Source organism: Haemorhous mexicanus, chromosome 10, assembly GCF_027477595.1.
Source record: "Haemorhous mexicanus isolate bHaeMex1 chromosome 10, bHaeMex1.pri, whole genome shotgun sequence".
Classification (NCBI taxonomy): domain Eukaryota; kingdom Metazoa; phylum Chordata; class Aves; order Passeriformes; family Fringillidae; genus Haemorhous; species Haemorhous mexicanus.
The window spans coordinates 6043344-6069264 of NC_082350.1; the positions used below are offsets into that span (position 1 = coordinate 6043344).

The 25921-nt window shown below is 51.1% G+C and overlaps 2 protein-coding genes across 2 annotated transcripts; both read left to right on the forward strand.

The window, feature by feature from the left end:
• Positions 1–188: 188 nt before the first annotated feature.
• TBCCD1 (TBCC domain containing 1) lies at positions 189–9604 on the forward strand. The gene is made up of 7 exons (XM_059855113.1): positions 189–561; positions 697–846; positions 2296–2662; positions 3676–3862; positions 4879–5376; positions 8466–8641; positions 9215–9604. The coding sequence occupies exons 1-6, from the start codon at positions 217–219 to the stop codon at positions 8593–8595; spliced, it is 1677 nt and encodes a 558-aa protein (XP_059711096.1). The 5' UTR covers positions 189–216; the 3' UTR covers positions 8596–8641; positions 9215–9604.
• A 5093-nt stretch (positions 9605–14697) lies between these two features.
• CRYGS (crystallin gamma S) lies at positions 14698–17457 on the forward strand (the record flags this gene model as incomplete). Its single annotated transcript, XM_059855115.1, has 2 exons — positions 14698–14976; positions 17131–17457. Coding segments are annotated over 2 exons (552 nt in total), but the record flags the coding sequence as incomplete, so codon positions are not given.
• Between the last annotated feature and the right edge of the window lie 8464 nt (positions 17458–25921).

A 25921-nucleotide genomic window follows, 5' to 3' on the forward strand; every position in this document is an offset into this window, starting at 1 on the left:
GCCAATCCCCTGCCGGAGCATCGCCGCCTACAGCACCGGCCACGCCCCGCCGCCTTCCCAGGGTGACTTCCTTCCGAACAGCCAATCAGAGAGCGCACTCCTTTTTCCCGCCCCCCCGCTGGCAGTCTCAGCCAATGGGCGACGGCTCCCGGCAGGCGGGAAGGGCCGTATCTATGGGGCCTGCGGCGGAACCCGGAAGTGGCTGCGGTGGCGGCGATGGCGGCGGCTGCGGCGGGGCCGGTGCGGCTGTGGGTGCGCACGGAGCCGTTCCTGGTGGGAGCGCTCCCGGCCCCGCCGCCCGCCCGCCTCACCCTGCACTACCTGCGCAAGGCGGCCGCCTACGCCCGAGCGCGGGCGGACCAGGGCTGCTTCCCGCGGCTGCGCTGGCCCTGCTGGCGGCGCATCGCCTGCGCGAAGCTGCAGCTGAGCGTAGACATCGCCTGGCTCTACTTCGAGCTCTACCGCGGCCTCCTTGGGCTCGCCCCGCCACTCCGCCTGCGCTGGGCCGAGGCTGAGGCGGCCTGCACCAGCGCCGAGGAGCTGGAGGAGGAGCGCAGCAAGGCAAGAGCCCGGCCCAGGCCTAAGGCAGGGGGAGCCCCGAGCCCGGCCCAGGCCTAAGACAAGGGGAGCCCCGAGCCCGCCTAGTGGGGAGCCCGGCCCAGGCTGACTCTTCTCTGTCTCTCCCGTGCTCTCCAGCTCTCCGTGGACACGCTGCAGTTCCTGCTCTTCCTGTACGTGCAGCAGTTCCACAACGTGTCCCTGCGGCGCTCTCTGCTCGGGGACGAGTGGCCCAGCCCCAGGACAAGGTCTCCAAGTCTGACAGGGAATTCGGCCACCGGGAATAAGGTACTTGTGCCTCCAGGATTGTCCGTGTGCAGGAGTCTCTTTGCTCTGGGAACTGCCCTGAGGGGGCTTGGGAAGGGGCTGGTTTGTTCCTGGGAGGGTTTCATCTGTGAGCAAAGCTCCAGCTGCAGAACTCCTGTTCCATAGTGAACGAAGTGAAGTTGTTGTGATCTCTGCAGTTTATAAAAAGATTCTTTAAAGTTTTCCATGAGACTTTCCTGGGGTCCACAGCCGACTGAATGTTCCCTGAGAGTCTCGGCAAGTCTCCTTTTGAGAAGCAACAGCGTTTTTGTTAAGCAGGGAGCTCTCCTCATGCTCATAGTGCCTTTCCCATGATCCAGTGTGGAATTTTGGATTCCACGGCATCACATTCTGTTTCTGAGAGGGGAGTTGGTTGCTCAGCTGTAGATCAACCACATGGAAATGCTGTTTCCTTTTAAAATACTGCCAGGTATTTAGGAAGGAGTGAGTTGGATGTGTCCTGTGGGCAGCTCTGTGTGGGGGGATGCATCACAGTTTGCAACCCTGTGTAAGGCCATGCCAGCCTCTGGAATTCTGACACAGATGTGCTGCTGTGAGCAGGATGAGCTGGTGAAATGTAGCTTTGGGCAAGCTCGAGTGATTAAAAATAGGTGCTAGATAATTTTATCCTGAAATGTTGAACAAAAGCGGTGAGGACAAGGTGTAATCACAGCCTTGTTCCTTACACAAAACTCAACTTTATGAAGTTCTGCCAGAATTGCAGTCTCCTGATTTTTCCTTTTAGAATTTGAAATAAGGATTCTTTCAGAGGGTTTGGTTTGTTGGAGAAATGACCCTCTGCTTTTTATCTTGGCACTGAATCCTGGCTGCAGGTCTGGCCCAGCTGCAGGGATTTTCCATTGGAGCAGCTCCAAGACCTTGAGTGTCAGTTATTGATTTGTGTCCTCCCTTTGAATGCCAGCAGCAGTGGCTTGGGTTTGTGTAGGACTGTAGAAGAGCCTGGTGCTGCTCTCTAGAATGAAATACTTGGTACTTGAGTTGGAATGAAATGCTTTATTTTGAGTTTTTGGGGGGAGGTGTCTCTCCAGCTTTGTGAGAGTAGAGCAACAGGAATGAGTGCTGTGCCTGTCTGGGTTTCCTTCTTCTAGAATGATTCCAAGCAAGGATTTGTATACATGATGTCCATGGAGCTTCTCAGCTTGGAGAACTCACCCCCTTGTGTGTTTTCCTGCCCCTCCAGAACTGGAATGAATACTTGTTACTTGAGTTGGAATGAGATGTTTTATTTTGAGTTTTTGGGGGGAGGTGTCTCTCCAGCCTTGTGAGAGCAGAGCAACAGGAATGAGCACTGTGCCTGACTGGCTTTCCTTTTTCTAGAAGTGTTCTAAGCAAGGATTTGTATAGCATGATGTCCATGGAGCTTCTCATCTTGGAGAACTCACTCCCTCATGTGTTTTCCTGCCCCTCCAGAATTGGAACGACCAGGAGCACCTTGACTTTGTGCAGAGCCACCTCTTGGATATCTTGGAGCTGCTGCTGGAGCCAGAGCAGCTCTCAGCCTCTTCCCATTCCAGCTGCAGCAGCCTGGTGTCCTTAGAAGCCGTGTGTGCCCTCAGCTTCCTGCTGGAGGGCACCGTCAGAAATTCGGGCACCATCCGGCCCCTCCACGAGCTGGCCCTCAGGCAGCCCTGCCATGGCCACAATGGGTATTCCAAGGGCTCCAGAACCTTCTCCCTGCCCAAGCTGGAGAGCTGGCTGCGCTCCTCCCTCACTGCCAATCCCTTGGGAATTACTGTTGGCCTCAAGGCTGGCAAGAAGCTCGCGTGGGCACATAAAGGTGGGCAAAACTGCTGGGAAGGTGTTCTTAGATAGACAGAAATATGGGGGGAAATGGGGATGTGGGGAGGGACATTGGAATGTGGGGAGACATTGGGATGTGGGGGGGAAGGGAAATATGTGAGCAAAATAGAAATATATAGAAATAGATAGAAATATACAGAAATACGGCAAGTACGAGTATGGAAAAACAAAAGCAGGAGTGCACAGAAATGTAGAAAGAAATATAAATAAATATATTAAAACAAATATAATAAGTATATACATAGAATAAATATGATAAAGACATAAATAGAATAAATATATTTAGAAATAAATAGAATTACAAAAGTGTAGAGAAATAAAAAATATAGAAATAGAGAAAATTAGAAATACAGAAAAAAATTTACAAATACAGGAAAATCTAGATAAATAGTATAAATAAAATTTTAAGAAAAAAAATACCCCAGAAATGAGAACTCAGCTCTTGTTGCCTACCAGGGATCTGGCAGTGGGGTTGGGTCCTGGTCTAGGTTTTCTTGTCTCCAATCCAGCCCCTCTTCTTCAGGGACATGGCAGTGGAGCCAAGGCACTTTCTCCCATAGGATAAGGAATTTATCTCAGTGTTTTGTTTCCCTGACTGCAGGATCCCAGGAGGGGCAAGGAGAATGGGGAAGGGCTTAAGGATTGCATCCTACAGAGAGCATTTCCCTTTTAAAAACACACAATTCCTGCTTAAAATCTACCCTCAGGATCTTCCTGCTAAGCTGAGTCTTGTGTTCAGCAGCAGGCTTGTGGAACTGGAGATTCTGGAGCTTGTGGGAGGCTTTGAGTTCTCCTAGGTAATCTTGAAGTGGTTTTGATCTTTCAGTGTCTTTCAGTTTCTGAAATTCCTGGTGCCTCTTGCTGCTGACCTGCCCAGGAGGCATCAGGCATGGTGTGACTGCTGTGGGATGTGCCATCCTTGAACTGTGGGGCTGATTATTTTCCTGAGGGATTGCCGCACCCAGAACTTCTGTGGGCTTTGTTTTGCAGTGGAAGGAACAACCAGGAGAGCCAGGATTACCTGCAGTGCCCGGGTGGTGCCAGAGGTGTCCCCCCTGGTGCTGATGAGCCAGGTTTACAGGCAGACCGTGGCCAAGAGCTCAGACACTCTGGTGGGGGCTCACGTCAGAATCTATCGCTGCAACGAGTCCTTCATTTACCTCCTGTCCCCTCTGCGGTGAGTTTGGGTTCTCCTGGGACACAGCTGGACTCCTGGCTGACCATGAGTGTGTCTGGGGGCCAAGGGGCCAGTGGGATCCTGGGGGGTGTTAGGAAGAGCATTCCCAGTTGTCAGGGAGTGATCCTGTCCCTCTGCTCAGCCCTGTGAGGCACAGCTGGGGTGCTGTGTTTGGGTCTGTGTTGCTCAGGAGGGGGAAGGAGCTCCTGAGAGGGTCCAGTGGATGGTATGGAGATGATGAAGGGAATGGAGCATCTCCCTGATAAGGAAAGGCTGAGGGAGCTGGGCCTGGTTAGTCTGGAGAAGACCAGACTGAGGTGGGATCCCATCAATCCATACAGAGATCTCCAGATGGTGCCAGGCTTTGCTCAGTGGTGCCAGTGACAGGATAGGGAGCAATGGCCATAAACTAAACCACAACAAGTTTCACCCCAACCTGAGGAAGAACTTCCTTCCATTGCAGGTGCCTGGGGAAGAGATGGAGTCTCCCTCTCTGGAGACATTCCAAACCCACCTGGACATGTTCCTCTGTCACCTGCTGCAGGTGACCCTGTGGTGGTGTTCACAGGGGTCCCAGGACAAGGGAAGAGAGGAGAATCTTGACTCTGTGTTTCAGAAGGCTGATTTATTATTTTATGATATATATTATATTGAAAGAAAATTATATGTTAAAGCTACACTAAAAAGATGTAGGGAAAAGGATTTCATCAGAAGGCTAGCAAAGGAAAGAAGAGGAATGATAATAAAATCTTGTGACTGAGCAGAGAGTCTGAGACAGCTGGACTGTGATTGGCCATTAATTAAAAACAACCACATGAGACCAATCAAAGATCCACCTGTTGCATTCCCCAGCAGCAGATAATTATTATTTTTCTTTTCCTCTGAGGCTTCTCAGCTTCTCAGGAGAAAAAATCCTGGCAAAAGGATTTTTCATAAGATATGTCTGTGACAGTGACCCTGCCTTGGACTGGAGGGAGGTTCCTTCCAGGCCTGATGGTGCTGTATTTCCTTGGCAGATCCGTGACCATCGAGAAGTGCCGGAATAGCACCTTTGTCCTGGGCCCTGTGGAGATGTCAGTCCACGTCCAGAGCTGTGACAACATCAAGGTCATCGCCGTTTGCCATCGCTTGTCCCTTTCGTCCACCAAGGGCTGTACTTTCCACACTCTCACACCCACGCAGCCCCTCATCCTCTCGGGGAACCAGGCAGTCAGCTTTGCCCCTTTCCACACCCATTATCCCATGCTGGAAGACCACATGGCTCAGGTGGGCTTGGCCACTCTGCCCAACTACTGGGACAGCCCCATGCTGGTGTGCAGGGACAGCGGTGACACCAGCGTCTTCCGGCTCCTGCCCCCCTCAGACTTCTACACCTTTGTGATTCCCTTTGAGATGGAAGGAGACACCACAGAGACCCCAGGGGGGCTTCCCCAGGAGTACCAGGAGGTGCTGAGGCAGCGGGAGCATCAGATGCGGGTGTGGCAGCACATGGTGAAGGAGGCAGGGCTGACCAGGTGAGTGCCCCCAGGAGGGGCAGAGCTCAGCCACGTGGACAGAGGGTTGTCTGATGGGGTTCCACAGAAATCCTTGAAGGGGTGGCTTGGGTTGTGTGAGCCATGTCTTGTAGGCCAGTCCTAGAGCATTCATAATTAGCAGTCCTGGGATTCTGCTTGGTGATATGGGAAGACTAATGCTCACAGGCATAGCTCGGAGTTGTAGAATCCCAAAATGCCTTGGGTTGGAAGGGACCTTAAAGCTGATCCTGTTCCACCCCCTGCTGTGGAGCACCTTCCACTATCCCAGGTTGCTCCAAGCCCTGTCCAATCTGGCCTTGAACAGTCCAGGGATGGGGCAGCCACAGCTTCTCTGGGCAACCTGTGCCAGGGCCTCACCACCCTCACAGGGAAGAATTTCTTCCCAATACTCCATCTGGCCCTGCCTTCTGGCAGTGGGAAGCCATTCCCCTATGTTCTGTTACTCCAGTCCCTTGTCCAAAGTCCCTCTCCAGCTCCTCTGGAGCCCCTTTAGGCACTGGAAGGTGCTGTGGTGTCTCTCTCCTGGAGCCTTCTCTTCTCCAGGTGAACACCCCCAGCTCTCCCAGCCTGTCTTCAGCCCCTGGGACACCTCCATGGCCTCCTCTGGATTCCATCCTTGTTATGCTGGGTATCCCAGAGCTGAAGGCAGCTCTGCAGGTGGGGCCTCACCAAGTGGAGTGAAGGGGGACTGTCCCCTCCCTCACCCACGCTGCTCCTGAGGAGGTGCTTTCTCATGGCTGTATTTTCCCAGTTTATGAGACTCCAGGAAAGGCATTCCCAGATGCTGCTGAGGTGAGGGATCCACCCTGGCAGTGGATTGGGCCAGGGCTGGGTGTGCACCCTGAGCTGCCTGGGGTCCCTCTTAGCCTAGCCTTCCCCTTGGGATTAAAGCTGTAAATGGCTGTCCCAACCCTTGTTGAGGTGAGCTGGGCATGTGCACATGGATCATTGCAGCAGATCACCTTTGGGCAGTAACTTTTAAATTTCTCTGGAGCAGATCACATGGAATCCTCTGCCCAGCTTCCTTGGCAAGCACAGAATGGGGATAAAACCCCATTTCAAATATCTGTTGTCCTTCCCAGGCTGCTCCTTCCCTCTACAGTTTTGGGAAGGAGTTTGGCCTGTCAGAACCTTCCTGTGAAAGAAATGGGAGGAAATAGGGATGATGTGCTTAGATTTGCCATCATCTGCTGCAGTTACAGGAGGCAAGAACTTGCTGCTTATTCCATAAAAGGGGGAAAACTCTGTCAAGTTTAGAAGCTTGTTGAAAAGAAAGTGGGCAGCTGACAGTGGAAAATGTCTGTTGTCTCCTGCAGGCAGGGAAACAAGAAGGGAGACAAGTAGGAAGCTTAGAGCAAACAGGATATCAGGCTTGTAGAAAGAAAAAAGCTGCTGTGCTCGAGCGGGGAGGTGAAAGAGAGTGTTAGAAATAAGAAGACATCTTTCAAGAAGTTGAAGTTGTCTGATTGAAGAAAGTGGGGCAAAAAAAGAATGTAAATCCTGCCAGGCTGAAAGTAAAACCCCCGTAAGACAGGACCAAGAAGACAGCTTGAGGAACAACTTGCAAAAGCATAAAATCCTGTTTATTCATTTTTCTGAGCGTATCAGACAGAAAGTCTTTCAGGGTCAGTAGCAGATCAAGGTAGAAAAAAAGCTCTTGGAGAAGATAAATCCACAAGGGAAGAAAGAAGTGGCTGCCTTTGTGTTCACTGGGGAGGAATTTGGGTTAGTTTGTGTTCCAAACCCCTGCTTTGTGGGGAGAGGCTCAAATGGAAGAGAACATGCAGACAGCAGCCTTAACTCGAAAAAAGGGTGTGGATACATGGAGCCTGTCTGAGGGTGAGTGGGACAAAACTGAATAGAATGGCCTGAATTGGAAGGGACCTTAAAAACCCAACCAGATTCCACCCCCTGCCATGGGTAGGGACACCTCCCACTAGCCCAGGTTGCTCCAAGCCCCGTCCAACCTGGCCTTGAGCACTTCCAGGGATCCAGGGGCAGCCACAGCTTCTCTGGGCACCCTGTGCCAGGGCCTCTTCAACCTCACAGGGAGGAATTCCTTCCCAGTATCCCATCTGACCCTGCTCTCTGGCAGCCATTCCCCCTTGTGCTGTCAGGCTCTTGCAAAGAGTCTCTCTCCTTATTTGTTGTAGGTCCTTCAGGCACTGCAAGGCCACAGTGATTTCACCCTGAAGTTTCTCTTCTCCAGGCTGAACAATTCCAAACCTCCCAGCCTTTCCTTAGAGGAGGGGTGCTCCATCCCTCTGATCACCTTTGTGGTCTCCTCTGGAGCTGGTTTTCTGCTTTTCCCAGTACAGAATGGGGTCAGCACATCAAATTAGGAATGGGTTCAAAGTAAACCCACATAAAATCTCCAGAATATTGAAAAATGTTCATGTTTCATTGCTGTTCAGAAATGAATTGTGTAAACTCCTTGAAAAAGTCCATCAGGAGCTACTCAACTCCTGTGCCACCTTTGGCTTAACAAATTCCAGATGTGAGCTGATCCCAGAGGGCTGGGATGCTGTTCTGGAGATGCTTTTAGGCATCTGACCAGTGCCAGTTAGCCTGAGCTGAGTGGCCCACCCTGTTAGGCTTGCCAAAAACACCCCAAAAGTTCATCATGAGCAACAGGAATGATGTGAGGTGTGTTTATAGGTGCATTTTTTCCCTCATCTCCATCCTCTCTGGTGCTGTCAGAACAGAATTTTGTGTCCTTAGTGCTTAAGCACTGGTTGCTAATATTAGTCTTCTCCCTTTTCAGACAGTTTTTCAGCTGTGCCCTGAGGGGAAAGTGGAGGCAGCCCTGGAGCAGGGTGGTTGTGATAGTGGGATGGGGAATTTTGTATGACTTCTCCAGGTGCTCCAGGTTCTGCCTTTGGGGTTTGTTATCATCACATTCACTCAGTAAAAACCTTTTCTGGTTGTCTCTGCAAGGTTCAGGAACCAAGCCTGGCTCTTCCTGATCCATCTGAAGGCTTGTTTGGATAGTGAAGACATGGTAGAAGTATAATAACTGTGAATAAATGTGATTTTTCCATATTTCCCTGCTGCTGTGTCTGTTTCAGGGATCAGAGGAAACAGTTCCAGGCTCTGGTAGAAAACAAATTCTACGAGTGGCTGGTTCAAACAGGGAACAGGCAGCAGCTGGACAGCCTGGTCCCTCCTGCCCCGGCCTCCAAGCAGGCAGCAGGATAACATTCCTGGCCAGGATAACATTCCTGGGCAGCAGAAGGAAAGGGGGGTGAGTAAAAGGCCTTCTTCTCTTGCTTCTTCTCCCCTCCCCAAGAACTGTCCCATGTTGGTGGGCACAGCCAAGGCAGAGGTAGGAAAAGCAGGAGTCTGAGGGAATGTTCTCATAAGAGCCTGACATTTGGGTTTAGTTCTTATTTTCCTGCCAAAACCCATTCTCAGCTAAAATCTGTGTCTTCAGCATGGCCTCATTGCCAAGTTTGATTTGTTGGAGGCATCTGTAAGGCAGATGGGCATATTGCACATAATGTGATATAAAACTGATTGGAATAGCTGCTCTTTCAAAGAAACTCTGTGCATTGATGTCTACCCATCTCACTTTTTGCTAAAGGGAGTTGAGTGAGACTTTGGATAATTCTCACAATAAGACTTTAGATAATTCTCACTCTTCCCAAGCAGAAGTGGTTTAGGAGCTGGAGACCTGCCCTTATTGTACTCTTCTGCCATGGCATGTTTCAAACCGTTAGAAAATTGGTTTATTTTTGATTCAGCCTTTGAATTCCTTTTTCTTTGCTGGTGTGCTGGTGTTAGAAGTAAAATTGTCTCCTTTTATTTTGTTCCACAGCTCTGGGAACAGCCAGTGATGCACTCAGCTGAGTTCTCATTAAGACTTTGTGCCATCCCACCTGCACCCACTGGATCTGACACCCAGCCCTGGTGTGGATGGGACTGCCTGGCTGCTGTAGGATTCCTGAGCATTGCTGCTTTCCCAGGAATGTGCTGTAGCCATCCTGTTGGTGAATTAGAGGTGCCTGGCACTGGAGGAAGATGAAGTGTGCCTTGTTGCAGAGCTGTCACAGCAGTTAGTGTCCATGGTGTCCAGCACACCAGGTTTCCTGGGGCAAAGCTGGATGCAGGCCCTGGGCATCACCTGCATCCTCATGGTACAAACCAGTGGTGCTGTTTTTATAAATGTGAAAAAGAAATGTTTAAACTTTTTATGAATGAAATCAAACAGTTTGTTGTTTTTTTTTTAATATGAAGATGGCACTTTTAGAAGAATAATTTTTGTATATGGTTGCATCGTTTTGATAAATGTCAACAAACCAGATTTGTTGTATAAACCTGGCACATGTCCTGGGGAAGGGGTTTTACCTGTACAGTTGGTCTTAGGGGGACACAGCATCTTTTATCTTAATGAAATGTGAACCTGTCAGAGAGAGAAACTGCAAATTTATGGGGAAAGTGGGGCAAAAAACTAATGTAAGTTCTGCCAGGCTGAAAGCAAAACTCCTGTAAACTTCAGCCATGCAGCTGGAGGCTGCCCTGGCACAAAGTTTTCATACAAGCCCTATTCCTATCTCTCATAATTTTCATAAAGATTATCAGCTTGAATAAGCACCATTCTCATGTGCTGGTGGGATGTGTTTTGGGGAGATGTGCTCATAGCTGAGCACTTAAATAAGCTTGGAAAATAGGCAAAGGCATTGCATGGGTGAGTGGAGGCAGCAGCTGGTGGTGCTTTGGGAAGAGCTCTCCAAGCTGAGAGTGAGGGGAAGGCACAGTGCTCTCGAGTGCACAGCCCCAGAATTCCTCTGAAGATCTCCCTTGGCTCCTGGGCAGGCAGGTGAGGTGAGTTTATGATATTTTTTCTATTTATCTAAGATGAGTTTATTGTATTTAACCAACCTCTAAAGGAGGGATATGTGAGGTGACCACAGCTTTGAGCTGTGAATCTGCTGATAGAACCAGCTTGTGCATGAACTGCGATCTTCAGGAGTTAAAAACTAAATCAATCCAAGTGGCCTCAGTGAGAGCAACAGCTCTGGGTGATTCAAGGCTCCTAAAATGGGAAGGGGAGCAGCTGCTGATTGTGTGTGCCCCAGGCTCTCCCATCTGCCTGCATTTACAGAGCTGCTGTTGCGAGAGTGCTTGTCCTGACAGATTTGAAAGAGGGGCTGCGTGTTTCGGGCGCTGCTGTGCCAAATTCGTGTCCCTTTGTCTCACTAAGCCTTTGGGCTGGGGCACTGAATAGCTGCAGAGGTGGTTTTTCATAATGCACTGGCGGGGGGGTGGCTGTGGAAGCCAGTGATCCTCGGCCTCCTCGCTCCCAGGGCTGAAGTGTGGCCGAAGGGAAAACTCCTCTGCTCCAACCTCAGGTGCTGGGCTGAGAGTTGGGGTTGAATTTGTGACACTTGAAGAGACAGCCAGAAATCTGAGCATCGTTTGATGTGTGAAATCACTCACTTTGTGGGGAGTGGAGAGATGGCCACACATCCTTCTTTCCCTCTGTGTCAGGAGATATTTGGAGCGGTGTGGCTCCAGCTGAGGGTTTCCCAGGAAAATCTGCAGCCTCTTTGCTGCATAGATGTCTCCATTGAGAGCTTTCAATGCAGAGCTGGTCTTTGCAACCCTCTGATGTCTGCTCTGAGCACTTGTTGGTCATTCCTTAACTGCATCCTTCACTGCACCAGAACATTCCCTGATGAATACCATGTGCCCTCCTTACAAATGGGGTGGGTCTCTAAGAGCCAACGAGGATTCCTGCTTGTTTAACAAGCTTGGAAGGGAGGGAGCAGCCAAATTACCACCTGCCCTTGGCAGGGGGCTGCGTGTTTTGAGTGCATTTGGCAGAGTTTTGGTGTTCTGACTCAGCAAATGGTAACAAAGGGAGGATGGCGAAGCCTTCCTTTATTCCATAATCCTGTTTGCTTTTCTGGAAATCGGCTATAGCCTCAGAATCACTGACTCAATTTTTGGATCCCATTCTCATGACAAAGCGGCTGTCTGGTTTAAAACAAGCCCGTTATAAAAAGGGCACCTCGGATCCTGGCTGTTTGTAACAGCTGCTGACGTTCCTCCGGCACAGGGGAGCTTGGCTGGAACGGAAAATGTCCAGAGCTGGAACCAAGGTAAGTTTGTTTGCAGTGTATATTCATGATTTTGGCTAAAAGTGCAGAATTTCGCAGGGATGAATTGTGGACAAACTTTGTTTTTTTTGTTCTGCTGACAGCTTCCCCCTCTGTCAGTGTGTGGGCAGGGGGAGATGCTTGAAATCCCTCCTAACACGGAGGGAAGCTGGAGCTGAGCCCTCCCAAGTATTTTCCCAGATTTTGGCTGGTTCCTCTAGGTGTGGCTCTGCCAGAGGATGGAGTCAAGTGCAGTGAGTGGTGAGAGGCATTTTGAAATGGTTCTAAATCAGCAGGGTCTGATGCCTTGTGAACTGGGGGTGGAGGAGCTGTGCCAGCCAGGAATCACTGCGCTTGCAGAGCGAGGTCTCATGGAAGGCTCCCTTGGAGAGAGCCTGACTGCCAGCACCAGCAGAGCTGCCACATCCCTTTTCCATGGTGGAGCAGAGGGTGTGCTGGGACAGAAAGGCTCCATGGATGGCCATATCACTGAAGAGAATAGTGTTCCCTGAGGGGTGCACACCGGCCTTGGGATTTGGTGCACTCGGCAGGGATGAACTGAAATCACACAAGGAGGTAGGTTGGGAAGCTCAGCTTCAGCTGGAGTGACATCTCAGGTGGGGATCCAGCACCTCAGGCTTGGGTTTAGCAGAGCTAAGCTGGCTGATCCCACAGAACTTGTACTGAGTCTGGGACCGGGCAGGGAGAAACAGCTGGGAAAGGAAAGGAGGGTGAGGACTTGGGCCAGTGTCCCCTGTGGAATGGCACACACGGTTAGGAGGCTGCAGGAAGAGCTTCATCTGAGTTTAGCTTTTGGTCTGGATTCCTTTCAGCCTGTGGAGGCTGTGAGACCCAAGGGGCTTTGGAAGCACGGTGGGTTTGGAGGCACTGGGCAATGCCACGGGAGATCTGGTCCTGGCTTTTCCGTGTCCTTCGGCTCTGTGGCTCTCAGGCTGTTGGGCTGGGAAGCTGAGGAGGGAGTGCTGGTGGCTCCCAGATCCCGGGGTGCAAACTTTCTGTACCTAAACCTAAAAAGGGTGCTGGGGAACTGCAACTACTCCATCCTTGAGTCTCCTGTCAGCTTGGAAAGCCTTGAGCACATTCTGCCTTTCCCCTGCCAAAAGCCGTGTCCCCTCGGAGTGTGTCACGGGGAATTAATGGAATATGTACTGCTGGGGGGCAGCGAGATGGCCAGGAGGAGTTATCTCCTCGTTCTCTCTGCTGTGCTCTTGTTTAGCACATTCCAGGGAGAAGAAAAAGGCAAAGTAGGGAATTAAACACAATTTCTCACAATGCCGGTGAGTGATCTGCCCTGGAAAGGGATCTCTGCTGTCAGAGGAGGCACTGCTGGATATTTTTTGTGAGTTTCCTTCTAGCTAAGCTACTGTTGAAAAGAACTCAGGTGACAGGACCAAAGTGAGTGTTTTACATTCCTGCAGGGAAGATCTGCTCTGGCAAATGTGGTATGTGCCTAGTAACCCCCAAAAGGCAAGGTTTGGGCACGGAGAGGTTAACAGGGGAGTGCTCTGAGCAGAGCTCCTGCAGGGTTTGGCTGAAGGAAAGTGATTTCCCTGCGAGTGAAAAGGGACAGAAACAAAGCTGCAAATCTGGAATTGGAATCTGTAATTATTCTATGGGTGAAAACATTAACCTGCTCTGTTGGTGCCTGAATCCATGAGGAAAGCTGGGAAGCAAAGGTCTGAAAGGAGCTGAGGGTGTGTCTGAAGGGCTGTGCTGGAGAACGGGTGGGGAGGATCCCTTAAATTCTGAAATTAAACCAAGGAGCAGGACTTAAGTTGGACACAGTTTTGTAGCAACAGCCATATGCTTAATGTGCCTTTGGATTTCTTTGGCTTTGTGATTTTATAAATATAGGGAAAATTCCCCCCTGGAAACATCAGGCTCCAGTTTGGTTGTGTAAGGCTGGGTGGGGAAGGAACATCACTGAATCCCAGAATGGTTTCAGTTGGAAAGGACCTTAAAGTCCATCCAGTTCCACTCCCCTCCATGGGCAGGGACACCTTCCACTATCTCAGGTTGCGGCAAGTCCCATCCAAGCTGGCCTTGAACCCTTCCAGGTTCCCTCTGCCCAGAAAGCAGATCCACATTGGGCGGAGTTCATCATCAACCATGTTGGACAGGAGTGGGACAGGATCAGAGCTTGGGGACAGATGCTGGAGAGAGGGATCAGCCATCCCAGCAGAAGATAATGCTACACTGGGAATAAATGAATCCCTGCAAAGGGTTTTCCAGGGGTGCTCTGGCTTTCTTGACCACTGGCTTTAAGAAGAGGGTGACTGGTGATGCATGACTGCAAAACCCAGCGAGCAGAGCTTTCAGTGTTGCCATTGGGTCAGGCTGGCAGATTTTTTGGGTGATACCTTTAGGGACAATGATCCAAAAGCAGGATCTGGAAAAGGCAGTGGGCTGTGGCCAGGAAGACCTGGCCAGTGTGGTTAACTGCCCAAGAGTGGGAAAACAGGAGCTGGGTATTTCAGTGCTCTCTTTTCACTGCTGGAAAGGTCAGAGTGATTCCCAGCTCTCCACTGAAGATGGGAAGAGCTTGCTCAGGATATTAGGGGATGGGTTGTTTTGTGTGCACCAACTGCTTTGTGATGGCAAATCAGTCCTTGGAATTAAGAGGAAAATAGCATTATCCTAATAAATGTCCAGTAACTGGCTACAAAATCAAGAGCATGAATCCTCTGGCATAATCAGTCTGACTCCCCAGATCCCTTGGTCAGGCTGGTGGGACACGCTGACCAACCAGCTCTGGGAAAACTCTGACTAATTAAATTTTTAGCACAAAACAAATGATTAAAAATAAAAAGTGAGAGAGTTGTCCTGGATTTGTGTTGAAACACTGACAATGAATGAGTTTTTGAAAACTTGTGACTCTTTCCAGAGTCTCGACACAGTTTGGCACTGATTGGTCAATAAGTGAAAATGACTCACACCAGAATCCAATGAAACAACCACCTGTGGTAAACAATCTCCAAATACGTTCCAAATGAGTGAAACACAGGAGGATCAAATGAGATAAGAATTGTTTTCCTTTTCTCTGAGGCTTCTCAGCTTCCCAGGAGAAAAATCCTGGGCAAAGGGTTTTTTTCAGAGAACATGAATGCCACACTCGAGGGCTCTGCTTTCAGATATTTCCTGCCATGATGTGGCTGGAATATGGAGATGTTCTGGATGAGGAACCTCCCCTCTCTGCCCCCTCTGCTCGTTTCAGGTCACCTTCTATGAAGACAAGAACTTCCTGGGCCGTTACTACGAGTGCGACAGCGACTGCCCCGATTTCCACACCTACCTGAGCCGCTGCAACTCCATCCGTGTGGATGGAGGCACCTGGGTGGCCTACGAGAGGCCCAACTATGCTGGGAACATGTACGTGCTGACCCACGGGGAGTACCCTGACTACCACCACTGGATGGGCCTCAATGACCGCCTGGGCTCCTGCAAGTACATCCAGATCGTAGGTGTCACCCCTTGCCAGGGGATGCTGCCAGTTATCCCAACGTGGGAGAGTTTCACGTGGGGGAACGTGGTGTTCATCTTCCCAGGGAGCCACACAGGGGGTGGCTGCAGGGGTTTGCTCCCACGGTCCTGCTCTGGGAGTAGCAAGGTGTTTGGTGTGGGGAGAAGGTGAATGTCTCCCAGTCTGGATTGCAGTGAGAAAAGGCAGATTTGTGGCGGTGTTCACAGGGGTCCCAGCAAGAGGGAAGAGATGAGAATCTTGACTCCGTGTTTCAGAAGGCTGATTTATTATTTTATTATATATATATTGTATTAAAACTATACTATAAGAATAGAAGCAAGGATTTCATCAGAAGGCTTGAAAGGAAAGGAAAGGAATGATAATAAAGTCTTGTGACTGACCAGAGAGTCTGAGACAGCTGGACTGTGATTGGCCATTAATTAAAAGCAACCACATGAGACCAATCAAAGATCCACCTGTTGCATTCCACAGCAGCAGATAATTATTGTTTACCTTTTGTTTCTGAGGCCTCTCAGCTTCTCAGGAGAAAAATTCCTAGGAAAAGAATTTTTTATAAAATATGTCCGTGACACAGATCCCTTTGAGTGTGGGTGTTTCCACAGGTAGTTTCATCAGCATGTTCCTTTAGGGATTTCAGTGTCCAGGCAGGTTGCTCCAAAGTTTGCCTCTTGCCTTTTCCCTGATGTGTAACCAGCTGACCCAACAGGCTCAAGGCCTGTAACAGTGGAATGGAGGTTTTGCAGGAACATTTGGAATGAGGGGAAGTTTCCTCTCCAGCAAGCCAGGACTCCCTTCTGATACAGGGAACTCAATCCGTGTGACCAAACCCTTCTGGGTGTGAAGACCAAGCTCAGTAGCAGCCTTGGAGTGCCCAGAAACAGGAGGGATTCCTGGAGCCCTCCTTGGTCATGCTTGGAGCAGCCTGGTGCCTCCTGGTGTGAGGAGAGCACAGGAGGTGTGCTCATCCCCTCCTAACTGATGATGGGAGAAAGGAACAGAGGGAATTATCCTTTTGGGAAGCCTATGGGGAGGGGCATCCTTCAAAACTGTGGATGAAGTGTGGATTGGTGCTGCTGCTGCTGAGGTTTTTCAGTAGTGGGGCAGACTCTGGTGATCCATGGGTTGCTGACTTGGAGCAAGGCTGTGAATTCCCAGTGCATGGAGCAGATCTCACAACTGAGAATGGGTTCTGCTTTTCTGCCTGGGAGTCTAACGCCTCTCTGAGCCTGTTCTGGCTTTGAGCTGGGTCTAAATCCCTTTTCATGGGGCAAGGACAGTTTCCAGCCCGTTCAGAACACTGACCTGCCTTAAGACATGGAGCCAAAACATGTGTGAGACGTAAGAGCAGCGCAGCTTCCTCCACCAGGATGAAATGTGGGAGCCTTATCATGCATATCCACCTGGTCCTGGCTTTCCCCTGCCCTGGGGAGACCCCGAGATCCCGCAGAGCTGGGCTGGGGAGGCGGGGGAAGAGGTGTCCTGGCAGCTGCAGCTCAGGCGCTGCCGCGGTGCCTTCGGGCAAGGAGCGCTTCCAATCCCGGTGGGAACCAGCGCTGCCTCCGCAGCAACACGGCCCCGCCGGGGTCAGCAGCTCATTAAACTCCTCTCCGCCCGGAGGAGAGGGGACTGGAGGGCGTCTGGCTCTCTGATGCTCACGAGGGGCACTGAGTGATTCAAGGCTGCCCGGGATAGTGAGACCGGCCCCGCTGACTCAAGCTTATCCCTGTTCTGCCCATGAGGCTCTGTTAAAATTTACCCTAGCTGCTTCTCCCTGTGCTTTTGGAGGCTGAGGTGAGATTTCAGCCCTGTCCTGGTGTGCTGGGGGTGGTTGGTACCTGATTTGACTCTGGCTGTGCCCAAACTCTGCCCCCATGTCAGAGCTGGAATGTGTCAGTGCCTCCATCCTATGCTCTGGTTGCCAAAGTCACCCAGAGCAGCTGTGGCTGCCCCACCCCTGAAGTGTCCAAGGCCAGGTTGGAGGGGGCTTGGAGGAACCTGGGATTGTGGGAGGTGTGCCTACCCACGGCAGGGAGGAAGAACTGGATCACCTTTAAATCCCTTCCAACCCAAACCTTTCCATGACTCTATAATTTTCTCTCTCCCCTCCCCCCCCCCTTTTTTTTTTTCTAGCCAAGTGGAGGCCGAGGCCACATCCAGGTGTTTGAGAAGGGAGATTTTGGCGGGCAGATGTTCGAAGCCACCGAAGACTGCCCCTCCATCATGGAGGAGTGGCACATGCGTGAGGTGCACGCCTGCAGGGTGCTGGAGGGCGTCTGGGTGTTCTACGAGCATCCCAACTACCGGGGCCGGCAGTACGTGCTGCCCAAGGGGGAGTACCGCAAGCCCGTGGAGTGGGGCGCGGCCAGCCCCGCCGTCCAGTCCTTCCGCAGCATCTCCGAGTGAGCCAGCCCCGTGGAGGGCTGCCACACCCCCCCAATAAAGCAACTGAGTCGCTCAGCTCCGCCTTGTCCTTCTTATTCCCGGGATTTGCGTGCGACATGTCCTGCCTCGGGGGAGCTGGGGTGGAGCGCAGCCTTCTCTGCCTCATTGTCACCCCCTTCCCCATCCCCTGCCCTTCTGATCCCGGGGGAGCTGGGGTGGAGCAGAGCCTTCCCTGCCTCATTGTCACCCCCTTCCCCATCCCCCGCCCTCTGTCCCGCTGTTCCTTTAAGAAAAAGCCATCCCCAAGCTGGAGTTTGTGCTCCAGCGTTTGGCCGTCCTGGTGGGGCAGTGGCACCACGCATCCCTAGGTTCCAGTTTTTGGTGGTGGCTGTGGGTGGCTCTGTCTGTCGTGTCCCTGTGGAGTCCCTGCCTGCTCTGTTGCTGCTCCATGGTGGTTAGGGAGAAGGGATGAGGTTTTTGTCACTGCCATGTGTCCTCCTGGACAGCCTGAGCAGGCAGCTGCTCTCCTGGTACTGCATGGGTTTGTGCTTTTCGTGATGCACGGGGTGCCAGGACTGGGAACAAATGGAGATCCCAGATGGAGCAGGAGGGGGACAGCCATGACCTCCATGGGGAATGGTCAGGTACAGGATGCTCCCTAGAGGTGTGAGCCAAGGGATTCAGCAGCTTAAACTGGGGCTGGGCACTGCATGGAGCCAGGAGCTGGAAGCAGGAGATCAGGCTGGGTGTGGGATAGAGGCAGTGAGTGCCCCTGGGAGGTGGCTGCTGAAGGAAAGAAGAGCTCCCTGGACACCTGAGATGTGCAGGGAGTACAGTGAGCTCCCAGTTAGCCCAGTTTGCTGCCAGGAACATCCCATTTTGCCCAGTGCTGCCAGAAGAGAGGCAGGTCCCAGGCACAGCCTCCTGGGCAGGAATAACTGATGGCTGGGCTCTCTTCTCCTGGGAACCCCAGGGAGTTGTAGCCTGTTTACACATGGAGCTGAGGGGCTTTGGGACAATGAGGCTGGAAGAGGAAGCAGAACCCTCCCAGCCATGCTCTGCAGTCTCTTCCCCCTGATGTATGAGGTTATGATGGAGCAGAGAGCCAGGGGAAGGGATGCTCGTTAAGACACGGGGCTGCCACCTCCTGGGAAAGCTGCTGCCGGTGGGGAATGGGAAGGAGCTGCCAAGTTCAGCCCCCTGGACTTCCCCCAGCACAAAGATGAGCTGAAGAGTTGCCTTCCCCTCTTCTTCCTCTCCCTGCTGTCATCCCCTCCCTTAGCACCCTGCCCCATTCCAGCCTTTCCCTGCAAACGGTGATGCATCTTCACCCACCTCCATCCCTCCTCACCATCATGGATCAGCAGGATGCAGATGATCCAACAATACAGTTGGGTTTCACTCTATTTTTCCCCATAATATTTCTCCAGGACCAACCCTCAGCTCCAGCTCCCCTTTTTCCCCTGGCTCCTGGCAAAGCTCTCCGAGGGCAGCAGCTTGAGCACAGCCTGGCTTCTGGGGTCTTTTTTTACAGTGAGCCTGTTGCTGTCCCTGTTGTGGATGGAAAATCTGGAGGTAGGAGCTCCACTCGGTGCATTTCTAGCCATCTCCCACCCTGATTTTGGGGAATGTCCCCCTGTCCCCATCCCACATGCCCTGCACTGGATGGGTTTGGGATGCTCCAGCTCTGTGGCTGCTGGTCTGCATCCACCCCAGAGCATTGGAGGAGCCAGACCTGGGTCTGGTTTGCCCTTAAGGTAACATTTTCCCATGTCCCACCCTTTCACTGCTGATCTCCCCACTTTTAAAGCCCAATTATCCCAAGTCTTCCCTCCTTCTCCTTGTCCTCCAGGCTTATTGTGGTGCTGTGGGTCCCCAGGATGAGGTGAGAGATGAGAATTTGACTCCAAGTTCTCAGAAGGCTGATTTATTATTTTATGATACTATATTTAAAGAAAAAATATTCTAAAATTATACTAAAGAAAGAAAGGATACCTCAGGAGGCTATAAAAGAATGAATAATAAAAACCCATAACTGACCAGAGTGCTGACACAGCTGGACCGGGGTTGGTCATTAAGTTAAAACAATTCATATGCTGGGGAAACAGTTCTCCAAATCACATTCCAGAGGAGCAAAACATGGAGACGCTGAGGCTTCTCATCTTGCCAGGAGAAGAAATCCTGGCAAAGGGATTTTTCATAAAATATCACAGTGACACAGGCTCTTGCCCTTGGGTGAACGTTGTGTCCTCAACATTTGCAACCGACACAAATAACAATGAACTGCTACTTGGGTGTTTTTTTTTTAACTCTAGTTTTTATTTTATTCTTATTCCAGATGACTTTTTCCATTTTTCCCCTGCCACAGCAGAGCAGGGTGCCTGTGGAGATGAGCGGGGAGCGCAGCAATGCGAGCCCAGCCGTGCTGATGCCGGGTTTTCCTTGACAGCTAATTTCCATTCCCCAGTATCAGGGGGTCTGCTCCAGTAATTGGCATGCAGATTGTGTCCGGTGGGCCTGTTAGACATGAGCAAAGCTCTGCTGCTTGGAATAAGCCAACCCCAGGCTGATGGATGGGGTGTAAGGAGGTCAGGGGGAAAGAGAATTTCTAGATGCCAGCGTGCACACACCTACAAAATTTCCCATTCCATGCCCTCCCCCCATCCCTACTTCTTTATCCAGCAAACTCAAATCTATCATATTTCATTGAGACAAATCCTGCTCCATTTCTCTGTCTTTTCCTTTTTCCCTCTAAGGGAAATGTGATGGAACCTGCTCCTGGATTTAATGAGAAGATGGCGCAGTGTAGCAGGAATTAAAGTGGTGCCATGCTTCATTAGCAGCTGGGGATCACATGGAGCAGGCCCAGATGTTAATTACACTTTGGGAATTAATTGGTATAAGGCATTCCTCTCCTCCATCATCCGTAATCCGGTGGGTGAGTGAGGACTTCTGGAAGCAGAGACATCAGGCAGGTGTCTGTCTGTCTGTCCCTCCTCCTCAGCCTGCCCAGCACCAGCTGGCTTGGAAATTTTGAAGTCACCTTCATTTCCATCCCCTTGGTGCCCAAGGACCTCTTGTAATTTTTCCCTCTTTTCCTTCCTGCGCCACTCTCCTCCAAAATTTTTTTTCCAGCTGCTGAGGAAAGCAGGTCTGGATGGGATGAGGCAATGGAGGGAGGTGGCACTGTGTTGAAGGAGGAAAGAACATCCCCCTCAGAGCTAGTCATCCCCAGTAGATTCCAGGACATCCTGGTCCTTTCTCCTGCTCCTTGATCTGTCCTTGCTGGCCCATCTCTTCCCTCCAGTTCTGGAAGCAGACAGGGGAGCCTCAATCTACCCCCACACTACCTCTGCTGCTGAAATCTCCCCGGTTGTCAAAGGCCAATGGTCTCCAGTTTCTTCCCTTTTCCATCAGGGTCCAGCCTGACAAAATACAAAAGCTGAGGGGGGTGCTATTTTGCCAGAGAACAGAAATGATATACTTGGAAATGAAGAATGTTGTTGCAGCAGAGACAGGCACGACACACAGAGAGCATCACCACACAATCAGAAGGCTTCCACCCTTACAGAGTAACACCTCACCCCTTCAGAAGGCTGCAAGGGGCTACCCTTCTGCTTCCTTAGCCCAGCCTTTTATCCCCTCCTGTTGCTGCATTGCACCTGTGTGCCCTCTGCTCCCTTTGGTGGTTGGTCAGTGCCCCTGGGCACTCCATGGCTCGCTGCTGTCAGTGCTGCTCACCTGCTGCTCACAGCTGTGCCCACTGGGGATGAGGCTTGTCCCCACCCCAATCACCACAAACTCTGTGCCTACAGAATATTCCTCTAAATGCTGCAAATTTGTTCCTTTCCTGAGCTGGCTGGGGTATGGATGTCACTGTGATGGAGCAGCACGTGTCTAGGATCTGGCCAGGAATTTACTGCACAGCCCCAGTGGGACACTCAAACTCAGCTCTGCTCTCCCTCAATCTGCTCCCAGGCCCTGACAGTGGGACACAGCCACCACAACCAGCCCAGGCTCCCATTTTCCCTCCTCTTTCTGACATCTTCAGGGCTTTGTGGGTCTTCCATTGGTGTTGCTGGTGCTCCTTGGTCTCAAGGTGCCAGCACCTTGATGCATCTTTGTTCTGCCAGCAAAGATCACTCCTGGATGAGAGCCACTGTCCCGTCCTTCTCCTCTCTGGGAGGGCTCAAAAAGTGTGTGGATGTGGCACTTAGGGACAGAGATGTGGCAAAACAGAGCAATTCAAGGTCACTTTGGTAGGCGTTAAAGAAAAACAATGTTTTCAAAACTGCAAAATTAATGGGTTTGGTGTTGGATGGAGAAAGAAGAGGAGATGTTTAATCCTTTTGTTTAAACTTTCTGGATTTTTGGTTTAAGGTTGGGCTTGGCAGTGCTGGGAGAACAACTGGTGCTTTTAGGGGACTTTTTCAACTTAAGCAATTCTATAATTCTGTGATTTCACAATTCTATGATCTATGATTTTATCCTTCCATGTTTCTGTGACATAGAGCAGCACTTCATTGCCCTTCCTTGGAGCCCTGCCACTTCAGATCCTGCATTTCCCACCATCTGCTCACTGAACCCCAAGTCCCTGAATCAGGGATTCAGCCTCCACCTCAACCCCTGCCTGGGCAGTCTGAAGATGACTGCAGCCCCCACTTTGGTTTTGGCAAAAACTCTTTCCGGGTGTTGTTTATTTTCTCTGTTTTATATGTGACTCACCCTGTGCCTTCCCTGTTGGCCCTGGCTGAGTTGTGGTTTCAGGGTGCTCCTTCCATCCTGCTCTGAGCCTGTGGGCGATGCCTTGAGAAGGCTGACCTAGAACAGAGGCTGGACAGAGCTAAAGAATAAAGTAGGAATTTATTAGAAGGCCTCAATGGATGCACCTTGGGCAGCACAAGAGCCCAGGCAGGGCCACAGCCCAGATGAACCCAGATGGTCACAAAGGGCATGACTGCTCACGGGGTCTCTCACTTTTATAAGTTCTGCTCCGTTTGAATATTGGAGTTAACTGTTCAATTACAGCTTTAGGTTATGCAGTCCCATCCTTGTTTTTCTGGCTTCATTCCACCATTGTTTATGCTTCTTGGGTCTGACATTTGGATAATTTCTCCTTAATCCCAAGCTAGAGAAGGAATTGTTTTGTCTCCCTACTCTGTGAAGAGAGCTCACCTTCCCCTAAGATGAAGCTCAGAACTGCACACAAAAGCAGCACAGAATCTGAAAAAGATAAAAGCTAAAACCCGAGACATTATGGGGAAAGTCTGGCCCAAATCTGGGCAGGGAGAGATGGAGCTGGTTTGTATCTCTCACACACACAGATGTTCTGGAGACTCCATCAGTGTCTGGCCACTGTCACACATGTCCTGTCACCCAGAGGTGCCAGGCTGGCCATGTCTGTAAGTGTGTGAGTGGTGCCGTGGGAGGGAGCTGCCTCTCCAGGATGAGTGCACGGCCCTGAGGGATGCTGACACCCCACATGGTGCTCTGAGATCCCCATGAATTGCAGAGGAAAGGAGAGGAGAGGGCAGGAGAGGAGGGAAAGAGGGAAAGGGCATTTCCCAGGGCGCCATCCTTCCCTTTGCCAGAGTCCAGCAGAGGGCAATAGAAGCAAATGGAAGAAATGAGACCTTGCGATGGATGTGCGGCAGGAGCAGATTCCAAGGCAGAGCGACCTGGAAGCGGAGGGATGTGCAGGAGGATGTACAGGCTGAGGGATGTGCAAGAGCGGGGACCGTGCTCCCGGAGCGCTGTGCGGGGAGCAGGGCTGGGGGCGGGTGCTGAAGGAGCAAAACAGCAATTGAAGGTTATATTGGTAAGGAGTTAAAGCAAACCGATGCTTTCCTAACTCCTAAATTCAGCGCTTTGGGGTTGAATGGAGAAGGAAAAGGAAATATTTAACCCTTTTGTTTAAACTTTCTGGATTTAAAGTCAGTTTTTACGAAAAGTGCTTCATGCACCTCCAGTGGATGATGCTGGGAGGAAAGGCTCTGAGAATTCCCAGCCCCGATTACATTCCACCTGCTTAATTGTGTGACTGAGCCCAGCTCAGTTTCTCTAGGAAACCAAATTCCACGCGTGCCTGGAGCCTTCTGTGGGTTCTGCCTGAGCCCGGGCAGGAGGGCTGGCAGAGGCCACGGGTTCCCTTCATCTCTGCAGAGGGAAAACCACGGCAGGCTGTGGGGGGGAAGCAGCAGGGAAGAGCTGGGAACGGCATTCCCTTCCACCTTCCTGCTGCTGGACCAGCTGGGACAGAGCTTGGGCTGGAGCTCGTCTCCTGTTCTCTGTTCCTGCTCCCTGCACGCTCCTGCCTGGCTAGGCAGATATTCCCAGCTGGATTTCCTACATAACCAGGTCACCTCCCTAGGGTTTTAAAGCTTTTTTTTGGTCCAAACTCTTTGGAGTCGCACAAGGATGTTTAATGAGGAAATTGTTCCATGGCAGGAGCGTGATCCTACAGCTGCCCTCACAGCCGCGACAGGGCATCTGCAGAGCCACAGGGGGAGTCACTCCGGGCAGATTCCCGCTTGAAACCTCGTCTTTTTTTGGGGGAAAAACAACAACTATTTCAAAAGGATGGGTCAAATCCCTGTGGCTGGGAGCTGCAGATGGCCTAGATGCAGGATGTCTGGGAAGGCCTGACATCCCAGGAAGCAGCTCTGGGAGTTTTTCGGGCAGAGCCGCACCCCGGTGCTGCTGCTGTGGGGTGCGATCTCAGGAAAAAAGGATTTTTTTTTTTTTTTTTTGGGAGCCTGGTGTAGGCTTTTTTGTTAAGCTGCTGCTTCTTGGAGAGAGCACAACTGGGCTCTGGTCTTAGAGGAGAAGAAGGAAGGGTCGTCCCCACCTTCCTCTGCGGAGCCCCCCACCCGGCTCATTAAGGCCGTCCTTGCCGAGACGAGCGCGGTGCGATCTGCCCATCTCAGCGTTATCTCCCGATCTGCCTCCTCTCCCGCCACGCTTCCAGATGCTCCTTATCTCCTCTCACCTTCCCGGAGAGCCAGCGCGCTGGGGGCAGGGCCGGCTGCCCAGACTCCCCACCTGTGATCTCCCCGGCTCTTATCAGGCTCCCTGAGTCCTGATCGAGCCCCTGTCTCAAAGTCAAACGGATTTTCTGGCGGGGCGAGCGCGCCCAAGGTCGGGCGGTGGCGGGGAGGCTGCGGGGACCCCGCTCTCCCGCTGCGCCCCGCTCCAGCCCATTCCCCAGGTAGCGCCTCTCCCCGTTTATTCTCCAACATTATCAATTACATTTGGATTATTATTCCTCATTGAAGCCCAAGCGAGCCGCAGACAGCTATTTCCTAATGGGGAAACGTTACAGGCAACTTATTAACGAACAATGCGTCATTAAGGGGGGAGAGCTTCAAAGGCTCCTAAATGCGTTTCAAAGGACACAATGCGGAGCGGATCCTGCCGCCGCATATCTGGGGGACATGGGCAAAATTTGTGACAAGGAATAGACCGGGCCCAATGTAATTAACTAATTCTCGATCAAAGGGGTTTTAGAACTGAATGGTCAGGGAATTCAATTATGGGTTTCCTAATGAACCACTCTGTGCCAAGGCAGGGGGATGTTTTCTTCTGGAGAAGCAGGGCTGAGGATCAGGGCTAGGATTGGGAGAGAAGCACCAGAGAGCTCCTCCCGGGTGGATTTGGTGCAGGGGGGACAGAGATCATCGAATCATAGAATCCCAGAACGTTTAGGGTTGGAAAGGACCTTAAATCTCATCTCATTCCAACGTGCCATGGGCAGGAGCACCTTCCACTAGGCTGGGTTGCTGTGAGCTCCATCTGGCACCATCCAGGCTCTCTTTGATGGCCGTCTGTCCTGGACAAGGTCCCTGTGGTGGGACATATTCCCCCACCTCTGAGTTTGGGCAGATCCACAGCTCTTTGGAGCCAGAGTTGCTGGAAGGAGCTGTGGGATGCAGCAGGATGGCTGTGCCAGGGCTGGCATCTCCTGATCTTCTCCCTGGAAAACCTGGGCAAGGGAGATTTCCTCCTCTGCTGCCTGAATCCAGCCTCTGGCAAAAATAGCATGGTTTTCTGCTCATGAAAGGAGCATCTTCTAGTCCCCCACTAGTTTTCTCTTATTATAGAAAGTTGATTTGCTCACTTTACAAAGGGAAATGTATTATGAATTTTCCCTTCATTCTCCTCCTTTTTTTTTGCCCCGTTTAACAACCGATTTGTGTGTTGCATGAAAGTTACACAGTTCTTTAGATGCGTTTGCTATTTTATTTTCTTTCATTCAAAAATATGTCAGTAATCTTTTTGTTAACATGAAAGATAAAGGATTAGTAATGCAAGATGCAGTTTTCTTGTAACCTTCTTGAAAGCAGACTATAGTTTCTTATCTGGCTCTAACATTCATTTTCCTGAAATGAAAAAAAAAAAAAAAGAAAAAGGACTTCTTAAAATGAAATAAACTATATTTGATTCAGACGAGCAGTGCTAGCAAAGGAATTTATTGCAGCTGGCAGAATGGAGCAGCTGCACTGAAGTCATTGTGCTGCAGCACCAGGGACCTTCCCCAGGA